This window comes from Hipposideros armiger, unplaced genomic scaffold, assembly GCF_001890085.2.
Source record: "Hipposideros armiger isolate ML-2016 unplaced genomic scaffold, ASM189008v1 scaffold_1139, whole genome shotgun sequence".
NCBI lineage: Eukaryota > Metazoa > Chordata > Mammalia > Chiroptera > Hipposideridae > Hipposideros > Hipposideros armiger.
In genome coordinates, this window is record NW_017732489.1 from 296,698 (window position 1) to 319,409 (window position 22,712).

The following is a 22,712-nucleotide window of genomic DNA, read 5'->3' on the forward strand; positions in this document are numbered from 1 at the left end:
GGGGGGGGGGGGGGACAGGAGATCTAAAACAAGTAAGACTGGGCGTTGCTGGGCAGAAACAGGTGGCAGCTCAGGGGAGCCTGGCTGGGGTTTGGTGGGTGTAGAGTGCTTTCTAGAGGCACTTGTGCCTCTTACTGAAGACAAGTCGGGGTGCCCTAACAGGACCCCATGTTCAGCCCCATCTGCAAGAGGATACCTCAAGTGCCCAAAACTTTGGGCAGAGGGTGTGGTGGGACACTCTGTTCCTTCCCCAGAATCCATGGATACTGTGGAACTTGCCAGAAAGCTGCAGGAGGAGGCCACGTGCTCCATCTGCCTCGACTACTTCACCGACCCCGTGATGACCACCTGTGGCCACAACTTCTGCCGCGAATGTATCCGGCTGACCTGGGAGAAGGACAAAAGCAAGAAGGGCAGGAGGAAGCACAGGGGCTCCTTCCCCTGCCCCGAGTGCCGCAAGCTGTCCCCCCAGAAGAACCTACGGCCCAACCGCCTGCTGACCAAGGTGGCCGAGATGGCGCGGCAGCACCCTGGCCTCCAGAGCAGGGACCTGTGCAAGGTACACCAGGAGCTGCTCAAACTCTTCTGCGAGGATGACCAGAGCCCCATCTGCGTGGTCTGCAGGGAGTCCCGGGAACACCGGCCCCACAGGGTGGTCCCTGTGGAGGAGGCCGTGCAGGAGCACAAGGTAGGCCGGGACCGAAGTGGCAGGGGCCAAGGAGGCCCGAATGCGTGTGTGTGGAGGGGCGTATCAATCAGGCAGGAGAACAAGTGCTGTAATAAACAGCCCCATACACAGGAACCCAAGGTGGAAGCATCTGCTTGCTCCCTCAACACAGTAGGCGTGTGGTTAGGCCAGCAGGGTGTCCCCTCCACTGTTACTCAAGAGCCCAGGCTGACAAAGTGGCCTCTATAGCCGTCTGTGTGGGTAGGCCAGATGACTCTCTGTAGGGGAGGAAAAAGCCTTTTTCTTCCACCCACCTAAGGCTCTCAGGCTGGGGGCCCCTAAATTAGGCTGAGCAAAGATGGACGAACAGAAAGACAAACTGTTATTAACACGTGTGGCCACGGGGCAGAAGCCACAGCAATGAGTAAAGGGCGGGCTTCTCTGGCATCTGAATGAGGAACAGTATATTTGAAGAGAAGCGACAAAGGGAAAAGTGACAAGCTCCCAATGGCGGCCAACTGAGAAAGTGTCTCAGTCCTTTCCTGCTGCTGTCACAGAACACTGGACTGGGCAGCTTATAAATAGCAGGAATTTCATGCTTATGGTTATGGGGCCTAGAAGTCTGGGATCAGGGCACCCACACAGTCGGATGGGAGCGCCTTCCTAGTACAGTGACTTCTCACTGTCCTCATGCGGAGGAAGGGGCTGAGAGCTCTCTGGGGTCTCATAAAGGCACTAACCCCATTCCTGAGGGCTCTACCCTCATGACCTAATCACCTCCCAGAGGTCCCACCTCCTATTTCATCACCTTGGGAGTTAGGATTTAACATGAATTTTGGGGGACACGAACATTCAGATCATAGCAGAAAGTAAATATTTGGGGGAAACTAATGGAAGATAAGAGTCATCTGTATGGGTCCCTCGCAGTGCCCTCTTTCCACCTCCATGGCCATAAATTTCCCTGGGAGGCAGACTTGTGGCAGCCCTCACTTCTCAGCAGTTTGTGCTTTTGGTCAGATAACAGGAGCCCTGGAAAGCACCTTTCTGCATCTGTTTTCATTTGCCTTCAGCTCAGAATAATCCTCCTGCCGGCCAGGCACATTTTGGGATGGTGTATTTCCAGCTCCTTAGGGTGGGCTTTGTGGTGCATGCAGCTTCAGAGGGCCCCTCCTGACATGGGTGTGCAATGGGGGGGGATGGGGGGGGAGGTGCGGCGGGGAGGGGACCTCTAACCCCTACCCGCGGTCTGTTGTCCGCAGCTGAAGCTGGAGGAGGACATGGGGCGCCTGTGGGAGGAGATGGAGAAGACCCAGAAGCTGCAGACCAGGGAGCAGCAGGCCTTGGCCAAGTGGCAGGTGCTGGGGCTGTGCAGAGCAGGCACGAAGGCCCAGCCCAGTCAGGCCCCAGGGCACAGCATGGGCAGGGCCTTAGAAACCTGCGGACCCTCTGGGTGGGACTGTCACGTGTGGATGAGAGCACAGGACCCCAGAAAGGCATGGGATTCCCGCCAGAAACAAGACTGAGAATGTGCGCTGAGCTCAGGTTAACTACTTCAGAGACACGGGGAGCCAGGCCAAACGGAGGCCTGGATGCTGCCCTTTGGGGCTCAGGGCGTCATCCCACAGTGATGGGGGACTCTGCATTGCCCCCGGCTCTGCTCCCCCCCCCCCGCCTGCTGTACTGGCTTTCTGTGGGTCACGGGGTCCCAGGGAGACGTGCCAGCATCCCTGGAGCGGCCCCTCCAAGCTGTTGGGCACGAGAGTGGACACTGTGGCATTCACCTCCTGCCCCAACCCCGCAGGAGAAGGTGGAGGAGCGGAGAAGGCGCATCCTGGCGGAGTTCGAGAAGATGGGTGTCCTCCTAGAAGAGGAGCAGCAGCGCCTCCTCCAGGTTCTGAAAAGGGAGGAGGAGCTCACGGCTGCAAGGCTCCAGGAGAGCGCGGAAGCACTGGAGCAACAGCGCCACACCCTGGAGACGCTGATGCTGCGGCTGGAGGACAGGAGCCAGCGCGAGCCGCTGCAGATGTTGCAGGTGTGGCTCCTGCTCACCTGGCTGAGGGAGGGCGAGAGCCTGGGCTCAGGTGTGGCCCACCAACAGGGAAGGCTTTGTCTCTGTCACCTCCGGCTGTGTGACAAATGCCACAGCCTGAGGGCACAAACAACAGACTTTTACTGTCTCCCAGTCCTGGAGGCAGGAATCCAGGATCCAGGTGCAGGCAGGGCTGGTTCTCCTGATGCCCCTCCCCTTGGTGTGTGGATGGCCTGCTCCTCCCTGTGTCCTCACATGGTTGTCCCTCTGTGTCCTGATCTCATAAGGACCCAGTCACATTGGATTAGTGACCTCATTTCACCGTTTTTTGGTTTGTTTGTTTTTTAAGATTTTTATTGAGGAATTGGGGAAGGGGAACAGCCAAGTTGTTGTCCTTCAATCTTAGTTGTGGAGGGCGCAGCTAGCTCAGCTCCCAGTCCAGTTGCCATCCAGCCGCATGTTGGCAGCTTGCCGCTGCTCACCTCAAGGTGCTGTGTTCAATCTTAGTTGCAGGTGGGCATAGCCCACCATCCCATGCGGGAGTGGAACCAGCAACCTTGTTGTTAGGAGCGCGTGCTCTCACCAGCTGAGCCATCCTGCCACCTGTTGGCAGCTCAGCAGCAGCAGCTCAGCTCGGGCCCAGCTCACTGGCCCATGTGGGAATCAAACCCGCAACCCTGTTGCTCAGAGCTCGCGCTCTTAACCAACTGAGCCACTCGGCCTGCCCTCATTTCACCTCTTAAAAGGCCCCTCTCCAAATACAGCCCCATCTGAGGTCATGTGGATTTGGGGGCCACAATCAGCCAGACAGGCTCTAGGCCTAGACACCTGTGTTCTGCATTCCTTCCTAGCCTTGGGGCTGGCCCAGAGGCAGCAGGCATCCATGTGATGATGTGGGGCAGGGACACATGGGCCAGGATGGGCCCCCATGACTTCATGGCAGGAGCAAGTCATTGACTCCACCTGAGGGGAATGAAAACGGGGAGGAGCAGCAGGCCAGCCAGGGATGGGCCTGCTCTCTGAGACCCGGGAAGGCTGACAAGTGGGTGACTGGCTTGTCAAGTATGTGGAGTGGTGGAACCCATAGCAAAAACTACATTTCACATTGTGAGCCATCACACACACACACACACACACACACACACACACACACACACGTTTATACAGCTGAAGCCAGTGCCACGTGCAGAGCCAGCCCCAGTTTTATGCCTGTTGTCCTGGCATCTTGGGTTTTGTCCCCAATAAGTGACCTGGTGTAGATGACAGACTATGCACGAGCCCCAACTTTTGAGGAATACTTCGTCTTCTAATAAAAAGCAGCCTGTTCACCACCCAGTAAACACTCCTGACCCACCTAAGGCCCACAGTGTAGAAGCACACTTGGGGCCCTGTGCCTTTCCACCTTCCATGTCCTCACTCATGTGCAGAGGAGAGCAGGAGGCCTGGGTGACCCAGATGGGGCTCCACTCTGGGGACAAGGCCATGGAAGCATTATAAAGCCTCCTTGCTCTGCAAGTCAGAAATGTCCACACAGGGTGCTTGGGGAGGCCCCAGATTCCTAACGAGTCCTTGCCCATCTCTCTCCCTCTGTTTTCGCAGGATATGAAGGATCCCCTGGGCAGGTATATGGCTGCCCCAGGTGGGGGCCGTGATGGGCACAGGGAGGGCTCCGCATGGGGCCAGAGGGGACAGTAACATCTGTGTCCACTGGAGGAAGAAGTGTGAGTGTGCAGTATCCAGAGACCACGCCCACCGTGCTAAGGACGGTCTGCAGGGTCCCGGGGCAGATAGACGTTCTCAAGACTTTCCAAGGTAAGTGGGGCCAGTTCTCTTGGCTGAGGGGCTTGACCTTCACTGGACATTCACACTATACCCTAACCAGCCGCTCCTAGGAGATGCTCAAATAGCCCCCAGTTCATCTCACTGGCACTATCAATATCAACAGCTGGGGTATGGCCCGTGCAGTGACCCAGGCTCACAGGATTCAGCATAGGCGAGGCCTGAGGGGGGAGGGGGTTAGGGAGAATGGGGGTGATTCAGCCCCTGTCCCCTCGACCGGGCCTGTTTGCAGAGGATGTGGTGCCTGACCCTGCCACAGCGTACCCCTACCTCCTCCTGTATGAGAGCCGCCAGAGGCACTACCTGAGCACCCCGCCAGATGGCACACCCTGCAGCAAGGACAGGTTCCTGGCCTACCCCTGCGCGGTGGGCCGCCAGACCTTCTCCTCAGGACGGCACTATTGGGAGGTGGGCATGAACCTCACCAGTGATGCACTGTGGGCCCTGGGTGTGTGCAGGGACAATGTGAGCCGGAAGGACAGGGTCCCCAAATCCCCCGAAAATGGATTCTGGGTGGTACAGCTGTGCAAGGGAAAGAAGTATGTGCCCCTGGTGTCTGCCCCAACCCCCATCACACTGACAGAGCCCCCCAGCCATATGGGCATCTTCCTGGACTTTGAGGCGGGGGAGGTGTCCTTTTACAACGTGAATGGTGGGTCCCACCTGCACACCTACACCCAGCCCACCTTCCCAGGCCCCCTGCAGCCCTTCTTCTGCCTCGGGGCCCCCAAATCCGGCCAGATGGTCATCTCAACAGTGACACTCTGGGTGAAGGGATAGGCATGCAAGTTGGGGAGGCATGGACACCCCACTTTCTCCCAAAGATGAGGTGCTCAGCACCACTCCCTGTCCTGATTTCCTCGGGTGGAGCAGTGGAGAGCTATTGCTGTATGGGGTGGGCTCACCAAGCCTAACCATAATAATTAAGTTATATGTTAAAAGGCTATATTCACGGGTGCGTCATAGGTGGAACCTGCACCAATCTCTAAATATCTACCTACGTACCAGGCAAGAGTGCTGTATTTTTATTTAGCCATGTCCCGCTCCACCCGCCACTCACTGGATTGTGCTGGGTCCTGGTTATTATAGGTAAAGCTGTGGCCTCACAGGTCCACCTTTGTCATCAGCAATTCCACGTTTGGGTCCTTCACTGGGGAAACAAGAAAGTACGACTTTTCAAGCTGAACCCCTAAAAGCCTCAGAGCTGCCCACCCCCATCCCTTCCCACCCCCTTAAGTTGCATCTGCGGGGCAAAATTCAGAGTAAGCACTATACCCTGACCGGCCACTCCTGGGAGATGCTCAAATGACCCCCAGCTTATCTCATTGGCACTATCAATATCAACAGCGGGGGTACGGCCCGTGCAGTGGCCCAGGCTCACAGCTGGACTCAGTATAGGCGAGGGGGTGAGGGTGGTCAGGGAGAATGGGGGTGCCTTCATTCTCTCTCTACCCCACCCCCGCAGTTTCAGGCGCATTAACAGCCCTGTAACAGTCACTAGCACACCAGAATTCCAGTCAATGTACTCCTACCTCAACAAGGCCAGAGTCCCCGCGGGTCGAGCCTCTCAACCCATTTATTCTGATCGTGCCGGGGCCGGGGCGCCCGCCCGGAGATGCACGGGGGGCAGCTTGGGGATTCCCTAGTCCTCGCGGTCGCTGCACTGCGTGGGGAGCCCAGTGACCGTGCGGGGCGCCCTACCGGCCGGGCCCCTGCACCCCATCCTTCCCGGGGCCCGAAGAAGAGGCCGGGGTGCACGAGCCAAAAGCGAGGCGGAGCGACAATTGCCCGCAGGCGGTGGCGGTGGAAGCGACGCAAGGTCAGCTGGCGTCTGTCCGACGGGCCGCGTGACAGGCCGCAGCCAATCCGGGGCCAAAGCGGGTTGTTCCAAAAAAAAAAAACCCAGCTGCTTCCTGCTTCCGCTGTCTTGTCTTCCTGTCGGAGTCTGGGAGCCGTCCCGCCCCCGCCTCCCCCGAACCCCGCGCGTAGCTTCCCCTGCGCCCCGCGACCCCGCAGCTTCCGCCCACCCAATCCCTACCCACGGAGCCCTGCGCTTCGCGTTCCCAGAGTCCCCGCGCCTCCCGCTCCCGGACGCTCGGGTCTCCCGCACGCTCCCCAAACTTCCTACGGCGGTAGGCCAGCGCCAGCTCCACCGCGCTATGGCCGCCCCCGACCTGTCCACCAACCTCCAGGAGGAGGCCACCTGTGCCATCTGCCTCGACTACTTCACGGACCCGGTGATGACCGACTGCGGCCACAACTTCTGCCGCGAGTGCATCCGGCGCTGTTGGGGCCAGCCCGAGGGCCCGTACGCCTGCCCCGAGTGCCGCGAGTTGTCTCCGCAGCGAAACCTGAGGCCCAACCGCCCGCTCGCTAAGATGGCCGAGATGGCGCGGCGCCTGCACCCGCCGTCGCCGGTCCCGCAGGGCGTGTGCGCCGCGCACCGGGAGCCGTTGGCTGCCTTCTGCACTGACGAGCTGCGCCTGCTGTGCGCGGCCTGCGAGCGCTCCGGGGGACACTGGGCGCACAGGGTGCGCCCGCTGCAGGATGCGGCCGAGGATCTCAAGGTATGACGTGGGGTCCCAGCCAGCCCGGGGTCCGGAGGATGTGGGACGCGGCCTGGCCTGGGGTTTTGGGAGGCTCAGCCTGTTCTAGGCCGTCACTTTGTGGTGCTGGGGCATCGCTCACCAGTGGGGCGCCCACCTGAGGACCTGGGAGAGGGGGCGTGCTCTTTGAGGCCTACCGAGGTCCTGCTATGGAGGGTACTGGGCAGCTGTGACTGAACAGTGGTCGGGATGGAGCCCAGAGCAAGAGAAAGTGGGAAGAGAACCTCAGAGGTGGCCTTCACTCAGAGGTGGGACAGATGAGGACTGTCACCCCTGGAGGGAGGTGAGTTGTGGCCAGGGACCAGTGGGGCCTCATCCAGTACTGAAGTCCTGGTGAGAAAGCTGTCAGGAACCTGCTGCTGAGCCACACCCTGGGAACACAGAGCCATTGCCCTGGAAGGCAGACACCAGGGCCCACCTGGTTTTTCTTTCTGAGTGGAGTACTTGGCGCTACCACTGCCATCTGATAAGCCAGGGCTCAGCTGCACTTGGATCCCAGGCTGAGAAGCCTTGTGTTCCTGTTCTGGAAATGCATTTTCTTTTTTTTAAGATTTTTATTGGGGAATTGGGGGGATGGGAACAGTGCTGGGGAGTTGGGGGAAGGGGAACAGACAAGTTGCTGTCGTTTTGTTCTTCAGTTTAGTTGTGGAGGATGTTGCTTCACTGGTCCAAGTTGGCACCATCATTGCGCTCCTCCCGGGTGAGGCAGATCAGTCGCCGGCTTCTGGACGGACGGCCGCTCACTGCGGCTGCTGGCCGCTCACTGCTGGCTGCTGGCTACATACGGTAGCCCATGGCAACCCACTGCCACAGGGGCTGCAGCCTACGCCGTCGCCGGCGACTCAGGGCAGCCCAGCTCCAGGTTGAGCTGTTGTTCAGCATCTTAGCTGTGGAGGGCAGTGTCACTGGCCCTCATATGTGGGATCCGAACTGGGGCCCTCTGGCATCCCAAGCTAGTTCTTAACCATCGCGCCACTCGGCCGGCCCTGGAAATGCATTTTCTTAAAACCCAAACTCATACCAGCGCTCCTCCCCCTGCTGGGAACGTCAGGGCAAATGCTCACCTGGCCCACCTGGCCTGCTGCCTGTGGAGGGTGTGCTCTGGGAACTCACCTTTAAACTTTTTGACTGGCTTGCAATTTGCTTCATGGCCAATAACATGTGTCTGCTGAGGTACCCCAAGTACAGGGTTTAGCCAGCATTAGAATCAATATTTGGCTAGTCAGTCACTATCATAGAATAAGCTTTTGGAACACCAGAATAAACCTGTTCCCCGAACCATGTCAGTGGGCTTGTCTTGTCATGGATTCTTGTGGTTTTTCTTCTCACTTTAAGGTACTGCATGCAGGAATGTCCACTCATATCAGTCTGGCAGGTTTGCAGTCTCACCAAGCACCCTAGTCAGGGTGCAGAAAGTTATCATGAGAGCAGAGTGACTAGCAGCTCTCCAGAGGTCCCTTCTGGCTGACCTGATAAAGTCTCATGGGGCAACATTTAGCCCTTTTTTGTAGGGGTAGGAAAACCTTCCCTCTACCCTGTTAGGCTCTGTGCCTGAAGTTTGCAAATTAAAGTGACAAAAGACAGATTAACTGATGAAGACATAATTTTACTAGTTTTTAAAAAAATTTTATATGGCACAGTGACTTCACAGAAGTAAAAAACCCAAATAAATGGTTAGACTCAGGAACTTATATTCCATTTTAACAGAGATGATAGATTATGGAGAAGTGACTAGACAGGAATGGGGGTTTGGGTTTCTAGGGCTGATAACTTGTGGGAAAGGAACTAGAAGCTATGTGGGGGGACTCATGGAAGGTGGACGTTGTTTTAATAAGGTCTGTTTAAGGCAGACTCCTCAGGGATGATGTCTCATCTCTGGTGAGGAGTGTGCTCCCTTCCTGGTACCTGCCACCCTTCTCCCAGGAAATCCATTTTTGCCTTTAGGTAGGAAGGAGGAGGGCAGAGGGTTCTTCTATATCTGCTGTTTCTCTGTCACCTGTAGCACTAAATAATCTTGATGCTAAAGTGGCTTGACTTAGGATGTCATGATTCCCTTCACTGTACCGGTGTACACTTTGTCTTTGTGCTGGGGATGCCCCAGCAAACATGGTAAACTGGGTTGAAGTAAACAGTTGGGCATTGCCTGAGGTCAGACTGGAGGTGGCCAGATCCAAGTGTTCACATCCCCTGCTCCTGGGGCTCCTTCTGGTAAAGCTAAACAGTGGCAAGCCCAGGACAGGCACAGAAGCAAAAGGGGTGGGAAGGCTGACGGGAAATGAGGGGCGGCAGGAGAAAGGAAATAAAGGGCAAGGGGCCAGGTGTCAGCCTCGGTGGTGGGAGGCTGTGCCGGGTAGAGGGCGTCTCCTGGCAGATTGAGTTTGCCCTGTCCCTTGTGTTCCAGACACAGTTTCCCACGACTGGAACCCGCCTACCAGGTGTAGGCTCGGCTGGGGCTGGGCAGCGGGAGCGGGGACAGAGCCGGGCGGGGTCACTGGCTGGCCTCGCCTTCCTGCAGGGCAAGCTAGAGAAGTCTCTGGAGCACCTGCGGAAGCAAATGGAGGACGCATTGCTGTTTCAGGCCCAGGCGGAGGAGACCTGCGCTTTGTGGCAGGCAGGTGGCTGGGCGCCGAGGTCCAGGAGGTCGGGGGAGGGACGCCACCATTCACACTCGTGCTTCTCATAAGGCAGCACCCCTGCTCCAGACCCTCCACCCCCGGGGTGGGTTTGGGTGGGGGATCCCATTGGTGGGTTTTAGGGTGCAGAGGCATTACGTGGGGAGCCCCGGGGGTGGGTTTGGGGGGTCCAGCTCGCCCTCTGCTGTGCCCCGCAGAAGATGGTAGAGACCCAGCGGCAGAATGTGCATACGGAGTTCGAACGGCTGCGCCGCCTACTGGCGGAAGAGGAGCAGCGGCTGCTGCAGAGGCTGGAGGAGGAGGAACTGGAGGTGCTGCCCCCGCTGCGGGAGAGCGCAGCCCGGCTGGGGCAGCAGAGTGCCCAGCTGGCCGAGCTCATTGCTGAGCTGGAGGGTCGCTGCCAACTGCCAGCGCTGGGGCTGCTGCAGGTGAGCGCGCCGCGGGTGGACATGTGGGGGCTCTAATGGGATGGCATGCAGTCAGGGAGCTGGAAAGGGGAGGAAGCCCTAGGTAGAGGACTTGGCCTGACTTCAGCCTCTCCTGGATCTCCCGTGTCATAACTGTGAAATGCTGGGGGTAGGGACTGAGGTGTCCCAGGTGTTACTGCCGGTCCCTGTGGATATGTTGTAGCCTGGGGCATTGGATATGAATCCTGATCCCCACTGAGAACTGCGGATGGCACCCACCTGCAACCCCTGTTGGGGACTGGACCTGCTGTGTGGTGGGTAGTAGCATTCAGGATCCAGGGCTAGTGTTTAGAATTGTAACTGCTGTCACTGCCCGGCCTTCTGAAGGTTCAGGCCCACTGGGCTGAGGGAAGGCTAGCAGTTCCATAGGAATCCAGCACAGGCCCCATGCTGTCTGGAGAAACTGCCTGGCCCCTATCCCTAGATCTTTGTGCCCCAGGCCAGAGTGCAGCCCAGGGGGCCTCCTGCTGGAGGTAATCCTCTGTGGAGCCTCAGAGATGTGCATGCCTTCAGGGACCAGGAAGAGGCTCCTGCCTGCTCTCCTGGGGTTTGAACTTGGTCCTTTGGCCTTTGTTGAGCCATTGAGTGGTTTTAAGCCTGGGAAACAGAAAGAACCCAGGGCGAGTGTCTGGCAGGGATTGCAGGACATTGGCAGAGGTGGCTATGGTTAGTAACAGTGGGATTGGGCGGCCAGCCAGCAGGTGAGGGGGAATGAATGGGGCTAGAGAAGGGGCAAGAGGGAGGTGGAGATTCTAGCAGGAAGAATCAGCCCAGGAAGTGAGATAGGACCCCTAGATCTGTATGAAATGCAATTCGGGTTCTCAGCTGAGGTGTCCCAGTGCGTGGGTGGTCTCGGCCAGCCTAGCTGCATTTCCACCAAGTGGTCGCCTGCTCCCGCATCTGTTGTCCATCTGCCCCCTAACTGCTCCCCATTTCTCCCATTTACCCCACTGCCCCCACTTCCTCGTGTATCCTGGCCCCCTAGCTCCTCACCTCCCCAGCTCCCCCAGCTCCCCTGATCTGTGTTGGGTGGGATAGACCTGCTGTGTGGAGGGCGGGAAACAGCTATGGGCTGCACCATGTTTACTGGTATGAGTGGGGAGGTCAGGAGGGCTCACACCTTCAGCTCACAGTGTTGGGCAGGAGGCCTGCTACAGGGAACACCCATGCTGGGTTCCTGACACCAGGAGTGGGAGGTGCCCACGGCCCAAAGAATGGAGGAAGCCAGGGTTTGGGTAACTTAGGATCCCATTGCCTGGGGCCCCAGCTGCCTCTCCAGTCCTCCCCTCCCAAGTCATTCTCCATTGGTGTAGAACATTTTTTAAAGAGACACATATCTTAGTCCCCACTACCTAGAGTGGCCAGGTGGTGTCCACAGAGGCCAACTCCCCTCAAGGTCCAGGCCCTCTTACCTCACTCCTGGGCAGGGGGGTCCTTGCTCCATCCCTCTACTGAGTGGGTGAGGGCAGCCCCAGGTCTTGTGACAACCAACCCCCCCGCCCCATTTCTCTTCTCAGCACCCAATAAAACAAATAAGGATGGCTATTTCTAACTGCTTTGCACCCAACCCCACCCCAGACCCCTCGTGCCCCCAGGCACTTTGCATGTGCTTCTCCCAGGCCTACACCAACCCTGTGTGTCCTATTGAATTCTCTGGGCTTCAGAAACCTACCATTCTCTTTTTTTCTTTGAGGCCTGGCAGGTCCCATACCTTCCCCACCCCCCACCCCACCCCTACTGCCCTAGACAGGCGGAATCAACTACTGTGTATGTGAAAATCTCCCACCTCAAAGGAAAACCTCGTTGGGCACAACATCTTACCTGTCTCTGTCCCAGGGTATGGCCTGGTAGCCAGCTATGTTGCTCGAATGACCGCATGTCGGGTTCCCTGGATTGACAGTGTGCCCGGCAGTGTTCTAAAAAAACAAACGAGCTGCTTGCTGCCGGGAGTTGGGGTCCCAAATAACAATGTCTCTGTCAGCTCAGGCTGCATTACAAATGGCACAGATGGGTGACTTAGGCAACTAATACATTTCTCAGTCCTGGAGGCTGGAATATGAGATCTGGGTGTGGGCAGGGACTGGTTCTCCTGAGGCCTCTCCCCTTGGTGTGCGGATGGCCATCTCCTCCCTGTGTCCTCATGTGGTTGTCCTGTGCATGCCTGTGTCCTGATCTCTTAGAAAGATGCCAGTCATGCATTAATGCCTACCCTAGTGACCTCATTTTAATCTAATCACCCCTTTAAAGACCCCATCCAAATACAGCCCCATCTGAGGTCCTGGGTATTAGGGCTCCCACATGTGGATTTGGGAGCCACAATCAGCCTGTGACCTGAATACAATGCTGTGTATCATGGGGGAGATGAGCAACCAGGTGGAGGCCTCACCTGGAGTAGGGCTGTGTGAAGATCTGAGGGAGGGCAGCCAGTGGAGGCTGGGCAGGCCGCCTGTGGGGCAGGTGGGGGGTGCGAGCAGGCGAGGCTGCAGGCACCAGTCAGCTGGGTGCTGGGAGCCAGGAGGCAAGAAACTGAGCAGGTGCAGGCCAGGCTCCCAGGACCCTACCCTGCCTGTCTCCAGCACCCATGGGTGCTCCAGGCTCTGGGTGGGTGAGCCAGCAGCTGGATACCCCATGTCCTCCAAGCATGTGGAGGGAATGGGGCTGTCTGCAGGCCTGATTGCACCCCAAGCTTCTCAGTGTCCTCGTGTCTGAGCATGCTTGGGACAGCCCAGGGGCAGTTTCTGACCATGTATGTGGGTGTGGGTATATGTGTGGTTTTGAGAGAGATGGGCATGGGGGAGGGGGCCCAGGACTAGGTCACAGGTGCTGATGCCACATGTCTCTCCCACAGGACATCAGGGACACTCTGCGCAGGTAGGAGCCCGGCCTCTCCCCTGGATCGGTGGTTGGGTGTGGGTGGGCCTGTCTCCAGGGGTGACACCCGGCTGCCTCTCCAGGGTCCAGGACATGAAACTGCAGCCACCCAAAGTGGTGCCCATGGAGATGAGGACGGTGTGCAGGGTTCCGGGTCTGGTGGAGGCCCTGCGGAGGTTCCGAGGTGGGTGCTGTGGTTCATGGAAGGCGACCCCACCAGCTGGCTCTGGTCTGCAACAAGTGCTTGTCCTGAGCTCCTGCTGGTGGCCAGGGCCTGTGGCTGTAGAGCTGGGAGGAGGGGTCAGGGCCAGCAGCTGAGGGAGGTCCGGGCTGGGCTGGAACACTGGGGACGGGAAGAATGGCCATAGAAAGCACTTGGGTTACCCCTCCCTCCTAAAGAATAATGAATAGCATGGCAGTATGGACCACTTTCCAGAGCATCCCGAGTTGCAACTGCAAGTAGTTAGGTGATCTTTTCAGGGAGGACACAGGCAGGGTAGCAGTCACTTTGGCTAACTATGAGGCAGCCGGACCCGGGGAGGTGCTAGGTGAGCTCACAGAAGGGACCCCAGAGGTGATTACTGCGCTTTCTGCAGGGGACGTGACACTGGATCCTGACACCGCCAACCCTGAGTTGGTCCTATCAGAGGACAGGCGGAGTGTGCGGCGGGGGGACCTGCGGCAGGTTCTGCCTGACAGCCCTGAGCGCTTCGACCCCGGGCCCTGTGTGCTGGGCCGGGAGCCCCTGACTTCCGGCCGCCACTACTGGGAGGTGGAGGTGGGCGAGCGGGCCAGCTGGGCCCTGGGTGTCTGCAGGGAGAATGCCAACCGCAAGGAGAAGGGCGAGCTCTTCGCCGGCAACGGGTTCTGGATCCTGGTGTTCCTGGGGGGCTTCTACAACTCCTCCGAGCCAGCCTTTGCTCCCCTGCGGGACCCACCCCGGCGCGTGGGCATCTTTCTGGACTATGAGGCTGGGCACCTGTCCTTCTACAGCGCTACTGATGGGTCGCTCCTGTATGCCTTCCCTGAGACGCCCTTCTCAGGAACGCTGCGGGCTCTATTCTCCCCATTGTCCAGCAGCCCAACCCCCATGACCATTTGCAGGCCCAAGGGTGGCCCTGGGGATGGGCTGGCTCCGCAGTGAGCAGGCCTCTCGACCTTTTCCTATCTTTGGGTCTTTGAGGGTGTCCTGAGCCACAGAGGGTGACCTGAGCCATGGGAGGAGCTCCCAGTGTTGCTTAATGAGTGTGGTAAACCTTTCTCCCCATCACTCCCTGGAAGCCATGTGCGAGTGTGGGGCCATCAAGGTCCTCTCCCGGGAGACCTTCCACAGCCATTCGGTGTCGAGACCCCATTACCAGTGCATTGCTCACAGCCCTGTGTAGAGCCTGACCCTGGGGCCCCGACAACCCTGGGGCTGCACCCCAAGAGAGCGGTTCTGTGAGGCTGCTGGGGGTGAGAAGAGCCCACCAGCCTGTTTCGGGGTCTGGTCCTAGAAAATGGGGACGGGCTGTGGTTGCCTCATTAGGGTGCAGCAGATCTCAGGAGGGGGGATGTGGGAAAGGTCAAAGGAAGAAAACAGATGCAGACGGTGCTGAATGAGGGGCCAAGTAACCTGGACACGGGCCCTTAAGTCTCCCAGCGCAGACTACTTGCAGCTTCTGCAGAAGGCGTCTTCCCACCTGGGAGGTGTGCGCTGGCTCTGTGGCCCCAGAGTGATGCTCTGGTCCTGCCTGGGCGAGGGGCAAGGTCTCGGAGAACTCACACTTGCAGAATCCAGGATTCACTTTTTGCTAAAGTTTTGGTGCTTCACAAGAAGGAGTGGGGCAGCATCTCTGCACCTCGAGATTCTGTCTATTGTAAGAACTGTCCTCACAGTGAATAAACTTAACTGTTGACTGTAGTTCCCGCTGTCTTGAGTGGGGCGTGGGGAAGTCCGCTGCCGCTCATGGCAAAGTTGGTGCCATAGCCCAAACCCTCCCATGCTGGTGCTCACTTCCTGCAGCTACCAGGGTATTCCCCCACCCCACCCCCACCCCCATAACCTGGTAAATGCCTGTAGGTTCCACAGTATTCAAGAGCTAAGTACTTTACATGACTATTTATCTGTTCCCCCATTGTTAGTGTTTTTGTTATTTTATGTGTGTACCACTTTGAGTATCTTCAACAACAATTCCTTCAAATGATGTACACAGGTTTTTGTCAATCAAGCCAGGACTCTGGGCTTTTTTCTGGATGGAGAAGCTTTCCATTCTTTTCCCAAGCAACTGTCCACTTTCGCTTCCTGTTGAGAATCTGAGGATACTGGTTGATTCCTGCCTGGAGCAAGGTTTGGACTTCCCGGATGATCACCGGAACCCAGTTGGAGGGACAGCCTCAAGGTGAAAGCTCTGATGAGTACATGACCACACCCAGGACATCAGGGCAGATGCCTCAGTCACAGCTCTGGAGCAAAGCTGGACACCAATGTGAGGGAGAAAAATGTTCCCTCTACTTTCTGAGTCCTTAACTGGGCCCCTGTAATAAAAGGTGAACCAGAAAAGCAAGTTCATGAACATTTACACTTTATGTGCACATGGAAGGCACCCAGGGAAAAGGGAGTAACTCCGGGAGTGACTTAGAACTCTGGCTCCCACAGCCTCTGCGACAAGGAACAAGTGCGGAGAAATCACAGGCCAAAGAAAGCAGTTCAGGCTTCAACTTGAAAGGCAGCACCCACTGGCAGGTGAACAAGGGTAGAAAGGCTGGTTAGGAAGGTTATGTAGATTCCTTCAACCAACTCCACACTGAGGGTGTCTTAATGTCTCCTGCCACTGACTCAGTCCTTCCTGTGGAGAGGAGAGGGGGACACACCACCTTTTAGGCAGTTGGGGAGGGCAGGCAGGTGGCTTTTCCAGTATCTGCTGCTTATCTACTGCCTTCAGCCCAAGTGATCCTGTTGCCAAAGTGGGATGTTTGGGGTGGAAAGTTCTGTTATCCTTCACCTGGTAACAGAAATGGGCTTAGGTGACACCTGTCCACAGCACACCCTGAATGCGCTTTTCACACGTTTCTACCTGCTGAGCCAGGGACCACATGGTAGCCCCACACTTTTCTAGGTGCAAGAGACCATAGTGAACACATAAGATCCTGCCCAGGTAGCTAACAATGTAACAACTTACACAGATGTGTCCCAGCAATAGTGTGTATCAGCTCAAATAGTGGGTGTCTCCCACAACCAGCAGTAGGTGAGTCCCGCGGTAAGCAGGCAGCCCTCAGGAGCAGATGAGTGTCTTGGGGAAAATAAAGCTGGATGGACATAGAGCCAGGTGTGAGGATGTCAGGCAAACCAGGTTTCAAAAAATGACACTCCATGGAACCTACCAATTTCTTAAAATGCCCAGAAGCTCTGCCCCCAGATGGCACAGCAGCCCAGGGAAGAGGGAGGAAAGCAGTGAAAAAGATAAGTGAGCATTCTGGGTGTGGTCAGTGCTATGAATGAAATGCCATGATGGCCTGGGGGAGAACTCCAAAGTAGTGTGTGGCTACTCTCAGCCTTATGGCATAGTACATGTGGTTTAAGGAAATTTTAAAAATTTAAAAATAAAGCCACTGGTCGAGTGGCTCAGTTAAGAGAGCATCCCTGAGCAACAGGGTCGCCTGTTTGATTCCCACGTGGGTCAGTGAGTTGCGCCTGGGCTGAGCTGCTGCTGAGCTGCCACAGGTGGCAGGATGGCCCAGCTGGTGACAGCACGTGCTCCTAACAACAATGTTGCTGGTTCGACTCCCACATGGGATGGTGGGCTGCGCCAGCCCGATTAAACACAACAGCTTGAGCTCAGCAGCCGCAGGCTGCCCATGGGCGGCCGGATAGCAACTAAACTTGGAGCTGAGCGAGCTGCACCCTCCACAACTAAGACTGAAGGACAACTTGACTGTTCCCCTTCCCCAATTTACACAAATAGATAAAAATAAAGAGCCTTACCAGGCCTGGGTGGGTGTTTCCCAACGACCCTTTTCCTTCCCCTCCCAGTCTCTCCCAGGCATGTAATGTACTCACAAGGTTCCACAAAACATGGTCTTTCCTTTTTTTTTTTGAAGATTTTATTGGGGAATCGGGGAAGGGGAACAGATAACTTGCTATCATTTTGTTCTTCAGTTTAGTTGTGGAGTATGTTGCTTCACTGGCCCATGTTGGTATTATCATTGCACTCTTCCTGGGTGAGGCAGATCCGTCGCCGTCCCCTGGACGGCCGCTCACAGCGGCTCTTGGAAGCTCACACCGGCTACCAGCTGCTCACGCTGGCTGCCGGCCACTCACGGTAGCTTAGGGCAGCCCACTGCAGCCTACGCCTTCGCCGGCGACTCACAGCAGCCCAGCTCCAGGTCGAGCTGCTGCTCACCATGTTAGCTGTAGAGGGCGCAGTGTCACTGGCCCTCATGTGGGATCCGAACCGGGGCCCTGCTGCTCAGAGCTGGTGTGCCAAGCCAGCGCTTAACCAATGTGCCACTCAGCCTGCCCAAACACGGTCTTTCTTGTTTTTTCCCCCATTTCACACGTCTTAACTGGCTAACTAAGCCTGTGCAGTATGTAACACCCCCTCCACCCTGAGCCAGCAGGAGACGGGCAGAGCTGCCCCAACAGAGCTTGATTTTATTTTGTTTTATTTATTTTTAAAAGATTTTATTGGGGAATTGGGGGAGGAGAACAGACAAGTTGCTGTCCTTTTGTTCTTCAGTCTAGTTGTGGACGACAGCGCTTCACTGGCCCATGTTGGTATTATCATTGCGCTCTTCCCAGATGAGGCCGATAGGTCCCCAGCCAGTGGATGGCTGCTCACAGCAGCTCTTGGCATATCACACCGGCTGCCGGCCGCTCATGCTGACTACCGGCCACACGGTAGCTTATGGCAGCCTGCTGCAATAAGGGCTGCAGCCTACATCCTCGCTGGCGACTCACGGCAGCCCAGCTCCAGGTCAAGCTGCTGCTCACCATCTTAGCTGTAGAGGCCAGTGTCACTGGCCCTCATGTGGGATCCTAACTGGGGCCCTGCTGCTCAGAGCTGGCATCCCAAGCCAGCTCTTAACCAACGCGCCACTTGGCCAGTCCCAGAGCTTGATTTTAAATGACTTTACTGTCCACTTTTCATGCCCCCACTTTACTCGTGGAAAACGGAAAATCCAGTGATTTAAGTAAACTCTCCGTCACTCCAGACACACGTTGGAATCATGCCTATCCCGGCTTCTGACGGGACCGCGTAGAGCCTGGAGGGAGACCTGTAGGCGGAGTCCCCAGTGTCCAAAGGTCCGGAGACATACTCCCCAGCCGGCCCATTTGGGGGTGCTGCGGTGGTCCGCACTCACTGCACGCCGATGCCTGAAGCTATGAGGTCTTCGTGCAGGACCATCCCGTCCACCTGCACAGCATGCGACCACCCGTGTCGCCCCCCCCCAGCCGCCCTGAACACCTGGCGACCCTCCATCATCTCCATATCCCACACATCCCTGGGCAACTCTGACCCCCACGCACCCCGTGCCTGCTCTGGGGTCGCCTGAAACCTCCGTTCCCTCCCTAAACTTGGCCCCTCCACCCAGGCCCAATTACCTCGGTGCCCCACCCTCTGTGCACCCCGCTCATCCCACACCGTCGGTGCTCCAGGCTTTCTGTCCCCCACGTCTCGCGCCCCTCTGAGGCCACCAGCCCTCACCCTCGTCCCCGCCCCCAGCAACCCCCTCCTCCCTCTACCGGCGCCCTGCCCCACCCTCCTGGGCACCTGTATACTTGTATGCCCGCCAGACCCCTCTGTTCCCATCCTGCCCGGGATGCCCCCCCTGGACCTGCCCTGCCCAGACCTTCCTCTCCACATCACTGTTATTTTTTAAACAACTTTATTGTGATACAATTTCACACTATAAAGTACAGCTGTTTCAAGTGAACATTTTTTAGGTGATTTTTTTTTCAAGTGATATATATATTTTTTTACTAAATCCACCAACATCACAATCCAAGCTTCGAACATTTCCAGCATCTCAGAAAGATCATATTCCACTAGTATAGTGTGCTACATAACTGAATTTCAAATGTTAAACCAAGCTGACATTCCTGTGCTCAATCCCATTTGATCCAGTTCAGTGTGTTGCTGGATTCCGTTGGTTCAGATTTTGTTCAGGATTTTTACATCCATACTTCGGGGGATGTCAGACTATGGTTTTCGCATGGGGGTCTGTTGTTCTCTCCTCCAGTGTTTTCTGACATGTTTGTGAAAGATTGCTGTTTCCTCCTACATTGTTTTGTGGAATTCTCCACTGAAGACACTGATTCCATGCTTTTCTTTATGAGATTTTTCAAATACTATTTCAATTTATTTAATTGCTATGCATCTGTTTAGATTTTCCATTTCTTATGTAATTTTTGTCATTCCAGGAATTTGCCCATTTCATCTGTCTGATTTTCTGGCATAAAGTTGTTCAAATTATTTCTTGGTCATCTTTTAAATTATTAAAAGGTTGGTAGTGATGTTGTCTCCTCTTTCATTTGTGATCCTGGTAATTTGTACCTTTTTTTTTCTTGGTCAGTAAAACTAACATTTTGTCAAATTTACCATATTTTGCCATGTATATAATGTGCTTTTTTTTTTTTTTGCCCAAATTTGTGAGGGAAAAAAAGGATGTACATTATACATGGGTAGTACTAATTCTATATCTATAAATGTCTTTAATTCTTTTATTTATGCTTATTAGTTAAAAGTGTAACTCTAGAAATCAATAACGATATCCATATGCAAAATAATCCCTGGAATATGATAATCGGTTTTGTTGAACTTATGACAAACTTGCAACAACGAAAAATTCTTGGCCTTCTATGATGCGTAATTATCATAATGTTACCGGTACATAAAATTTCTTGTACCATAATATATTAAAAAATAAATGCTAAAATTCCTTTATAATACAAAAAACAAGTACCTAAATGTAAACAAATAAAAATTTGAATTAAAAAATTAAAACGAAAGGTTTTTTTCTGTGAAAGTTTGGGCCAAAAACGTGGGTGCACATTATACACGGCAGCACGTTATACATGGTAAAATACAATACCTTCCAGAGATGGCCTAAGCCACCAGCTTAAATACCATCTTTAGCTAAAGACAGAAGTGGAGGGGTGAGGAGGCCAGCTATGGGATGTTAGCAGGAAAAGCCTGGTAAACGGGTAAGGTGTATCATGCAGATTTAACCCTTCTCCATTGGTAAGATCTGAGAAGGGAACCCCCTAGAAAATAGAGATTTCCTCTATGTTAATGTCTCTCACAAATGGCAGCTTCTACTCTGTTTTCAAAGCTTCTCTGGTGTCTTCTGTTTCTCAAAAATACCAGCTCAAAATAATCTTTATGACAAAGGCACATTTTGGGGTGGCCTATGTGGTCTGACAATTAAGTTCGAGAACTTGTTGCAATGATGTTGCTAACGTTTTTTGATATCAGAAGGATTATTCGTTATGAATTTGTACCAGACAAACAGTTAACCAAGTTCACTATTTGAAAGTGCCGAAAAGGCTGTGTGAAAAAGTTAGGCGACCTGAACTTTTCCCCAACAATTCATGGCTCTTGCATCATGACAATGCACCAGCTCACATGGCACTGTCTGTGAGGGAGTTTTTAGTCAGTAAACAAATAACTGTGTTGGAACACCCTCCCTACTCACCTGATCTGTCCCCAATGACTTCTTTCTTTACCTGAAGATAAAGGAAATATTGAAAGGAAGATATTTTGATGACATTCAGGACATCAAAGGTAATACGACAACAGCTCTGATAGCCATTCCAGAAAAAGAGTTCCAAAATTGCTTTGAAGGGTGGACTAGGCGCTGGTGTCAGTGCATAGCTTCCCAAGGGGAGTACTTGGAAGGTGACCATAGTGATATTCAGCAATGAGGTATGTACCACTTTTTCCAGGATGTGTTCACAACTTAATTGTCAGACCTCATATTTTGTCACCCTTCACCCATGTCAGGTTGATAGCAGCCCTAGAAAAGCAGAGTCCCCACCAGCCCTCCGGCTGCTGGGAGCAGTGGTGATGTGCCCAGAACTGCACCTTTCGTGGGCACAGGTGGTGAAATGAGTCCCAGGCCCACAACATTGCTGCCTGCTGGCACACACCTAGAAGGTGTGGTTCTTTTCCTACCGGTTCAGGTAGGGTGGGGTTTTCCTCATTAGCTTAGGCAGATGGGAACAATTTTCCATTTCCCATAAAAATGCTCTCTGTCAGGCAGCAATTCTGACAATCAGTGGCTTATGGGCTTGGTCCATTTGGGAGCAGGCCTAGCAGGAAATGCTTGTTGAGTTTACCAAGACACCCTTCAAATGAATCCCCCAGGCTAACATAGCTGCTCCCTTCCATTTTCCAGGATGAGTAAATGCCCCATTGGTGCATTCCTCTCCCCCCTCTTAAGTGAGAGCTTGTTCTGCTTCTGCAGAAGATGTTAAAATTAGGCCTGGAAGGAGATGAACTGACAGTGCTTCTTTGTGTTTGCATGTCACACACACCTGCCCACCAGAGTGGCTGGTGAGTCTAGACTTCTTCCCTGGGGGCTGTGAGAGCTCAGGGCCCTGAGTAGGCAGAGACAGACTTTTCTCTGCAAAGTGTTAGGAAAGAACTCTTTTGATCATTTCCAGTCACATAATTTAATGAATCTGTTATCATGTTGGGGTTCTTGGGTTCCCTAAGATAGAAATCAAGAAGAAACTCCAAAGGCCGGCCGAGTGGCGCGGATCCCACATATGAGGGCCAGTGACACTGCCCTCTACAGCTAGGATGCTGAACAACAGCTCAACCTGGAGCTGGGCTGCAGTGAGTCACTGGCGACTGCGGCGTAGGCTACAGCCCCTGTGGCAGTGGGTTGCCATGGGCTACTGTGTGTAGCCAGCAGCCAATGTGAGCGGCCAGCAGCCGCAGTGAGCGGCCATCCAGAAGCCGGTGACTGATCTGCCTCGCCCAGGAAGAGCGCAATGCTGGTGCCAACTTGGGCCAGTGAAGCAAAGTCCTCCACAACTAGACTGAAGAACAAACGGACAGCAGCTTGTCTGTTCCCCTTCCCCCAATTCCCCAGTGCTGTTCCCATCCCCCAATTCCCCAATAAAAATCTTTAAAAAAAAAAAAAGAAGAAGAAACCTCAGAAAACAGAAAACCCTTGAGATTAGGCAGAGAAAAATGATACCTGACCTATATAGAAAAATAAATTCAAGTGAATTTCTCATCAGAAATCATGAAAATCAGAAGGAAATGGAAACATATTTTCAAATGAAAGTAAAGACCTGTTATACCAGAATCCTAGACTCATAGGAAATATCCTTCAGGATATTTTAGTAATGAAAGGGGAAATCAATCTCAGATGAAGGAAATCTAAGAGAATTAGTCATTAGCAGACCCACCTTGAAAGAATGGCTAAGAGTGGGCCGGCCGAGTGGCATGTTGGTTAAGAGCTGGCTTGGGACACCAGAGGGCCCCAGTTCGGATCCCACATATAAGGGCCAGTGACACTGCCCTCTACAGCTAAGATGATGAACAACAGCTCAACCTGGAGCTGGGCTGCCGTGAGTCGCCAGCGACAGCGTAGGCTGCAGCTCCT

General features: G+C 54.7%; 2 protein-coding genes and 1 long non-coding RNA gene across 7 annotated transcripts in view; 2 read left to right on the forward strand and 1 right to left on the reverse strand.

The window, feature by feature from the left end:
* The window catches only part of TRIM17 (tripartite motif containing 17), a 6,270-nt gene extending 936 nt beyond the window's left edge, over positions 1 to 5,334 (forward strand). For 2 of the 3 annotated variants that reach the window (XM_019632425.1, XM_019632426.1), the window contains exons 2-7: positions 255 to 688; positions 1,927 to 2,022; positions 2,469 to 2,699; positions 4,296 to 4,318; positions 4,414 to 4,508; positions 4,768 to 5,334. In XM_019632425.1, the coding sequence (XP_019487970.1) occupies positions 260 to 688; positions 1,927 to 2,022; positions 2,469 to 2,699; positions 4,296 to 4,318; positions 4,414 to 4,508; positions 4,768 to 5,315 (1,422 nt within the window). In that variant the 5' untranslated portion in view covers positions 255 to 259 and the 3' untranslated portion in view covers positions 5,316 to 5,334. The remainder of the gene's footprint in view (positions 1 to 254; positions 689 to 1,926; positions 2,023 to 2,468; positions 2,700 to 4,295; positions 4,319 to 4,413; positions 4,509 to 4,767) is intronic. The other variant, XM_019632427.1, reaches the window with a different exon arrangement.
* Positions 1 to 6,351, reverse strand: part of LOC109376501 (uncharacterized) — a 6,633-nt gene extending 282 nt beyond the window's left edge. For both annotated transcript variants that reach the window (XR_002122740.1, XR_002122741.1), the window contains exons 1-3: positions 6,068 to 6,351; positions 5,596 to 5,685; positions 268 to 387 (exon numbers count right to left, since the gene is read on the reverse strand). This is a non-coding gene — a long non-coding RNA (uncharacterized LOC109376501). The remainder of the gene's footprint in view (positions 1 to 267; positions 388 to 5,595; positions 5,686 to 6,067) is intronic.
* Positions 6,352 to 6,484: 133 nt separating this feature from the next.
* Positions 6,485 to 15,015, forward strand: TRIM11 (tripartite motif containing 11). 2 transcript variants are annotated; one of them, XM_019632430.1, is made up of 6 exons: positions 6,485 to 7,102; positions 9,657 to 9,752; positions 9,975 to 10,202; positions 13,090 to 13,112; positions 13,196 to 13,296; positions 13,709 to 15,015. In XM_019632430.1, the coding sequence occupies exons 1-6, from the start codon at positions 6,695 to 6,697 to the stop codon at positions 14,254 to 14,256; spliced, it is 1,404 nt and encodes a 467-aa protein (XP_019487975.1). In that variant the 5' UTR covers positions 6,485 to 6,694; the 3' UTR covers positions 14,257 to 15,015. The 2 variants fall into 2 exon arrangements, with proteins under 2 accessions (XP_019487975.1, XP_019487974.1); XM_019632429.1 differs by having other exon boundaries at positions 6,487 to 7,102; positions 9,972 to 10,202.
* The last annotated feature ends 7,697 nt before the right edge of the window (positions 15,016 to 22,712 follow it).

Coding starts and splice junctions, on each gene's coding strand:
- TRIM11 (XM_019632429.1), top strand. CDS start 6,695: ATGGCCGCCCCCGACCTGTCCACCAACCTCCAGGAGGAGGCCACCTGT. Junction 13,113..13,195: donor ATCAGGGACACTCTGCGCAG/GTAGGAGCCCGG, acceptor CTGCCTCTCCAG/GGTCCAGGACATGAAACTGC. Junction 13,297..13,708: donor GGCCCTGCGGAGGTTCCGAG/GTGGGTGCTGTG, acceptor CGCTTTCTGCAG/GGGACGTGACACTGGATCCT.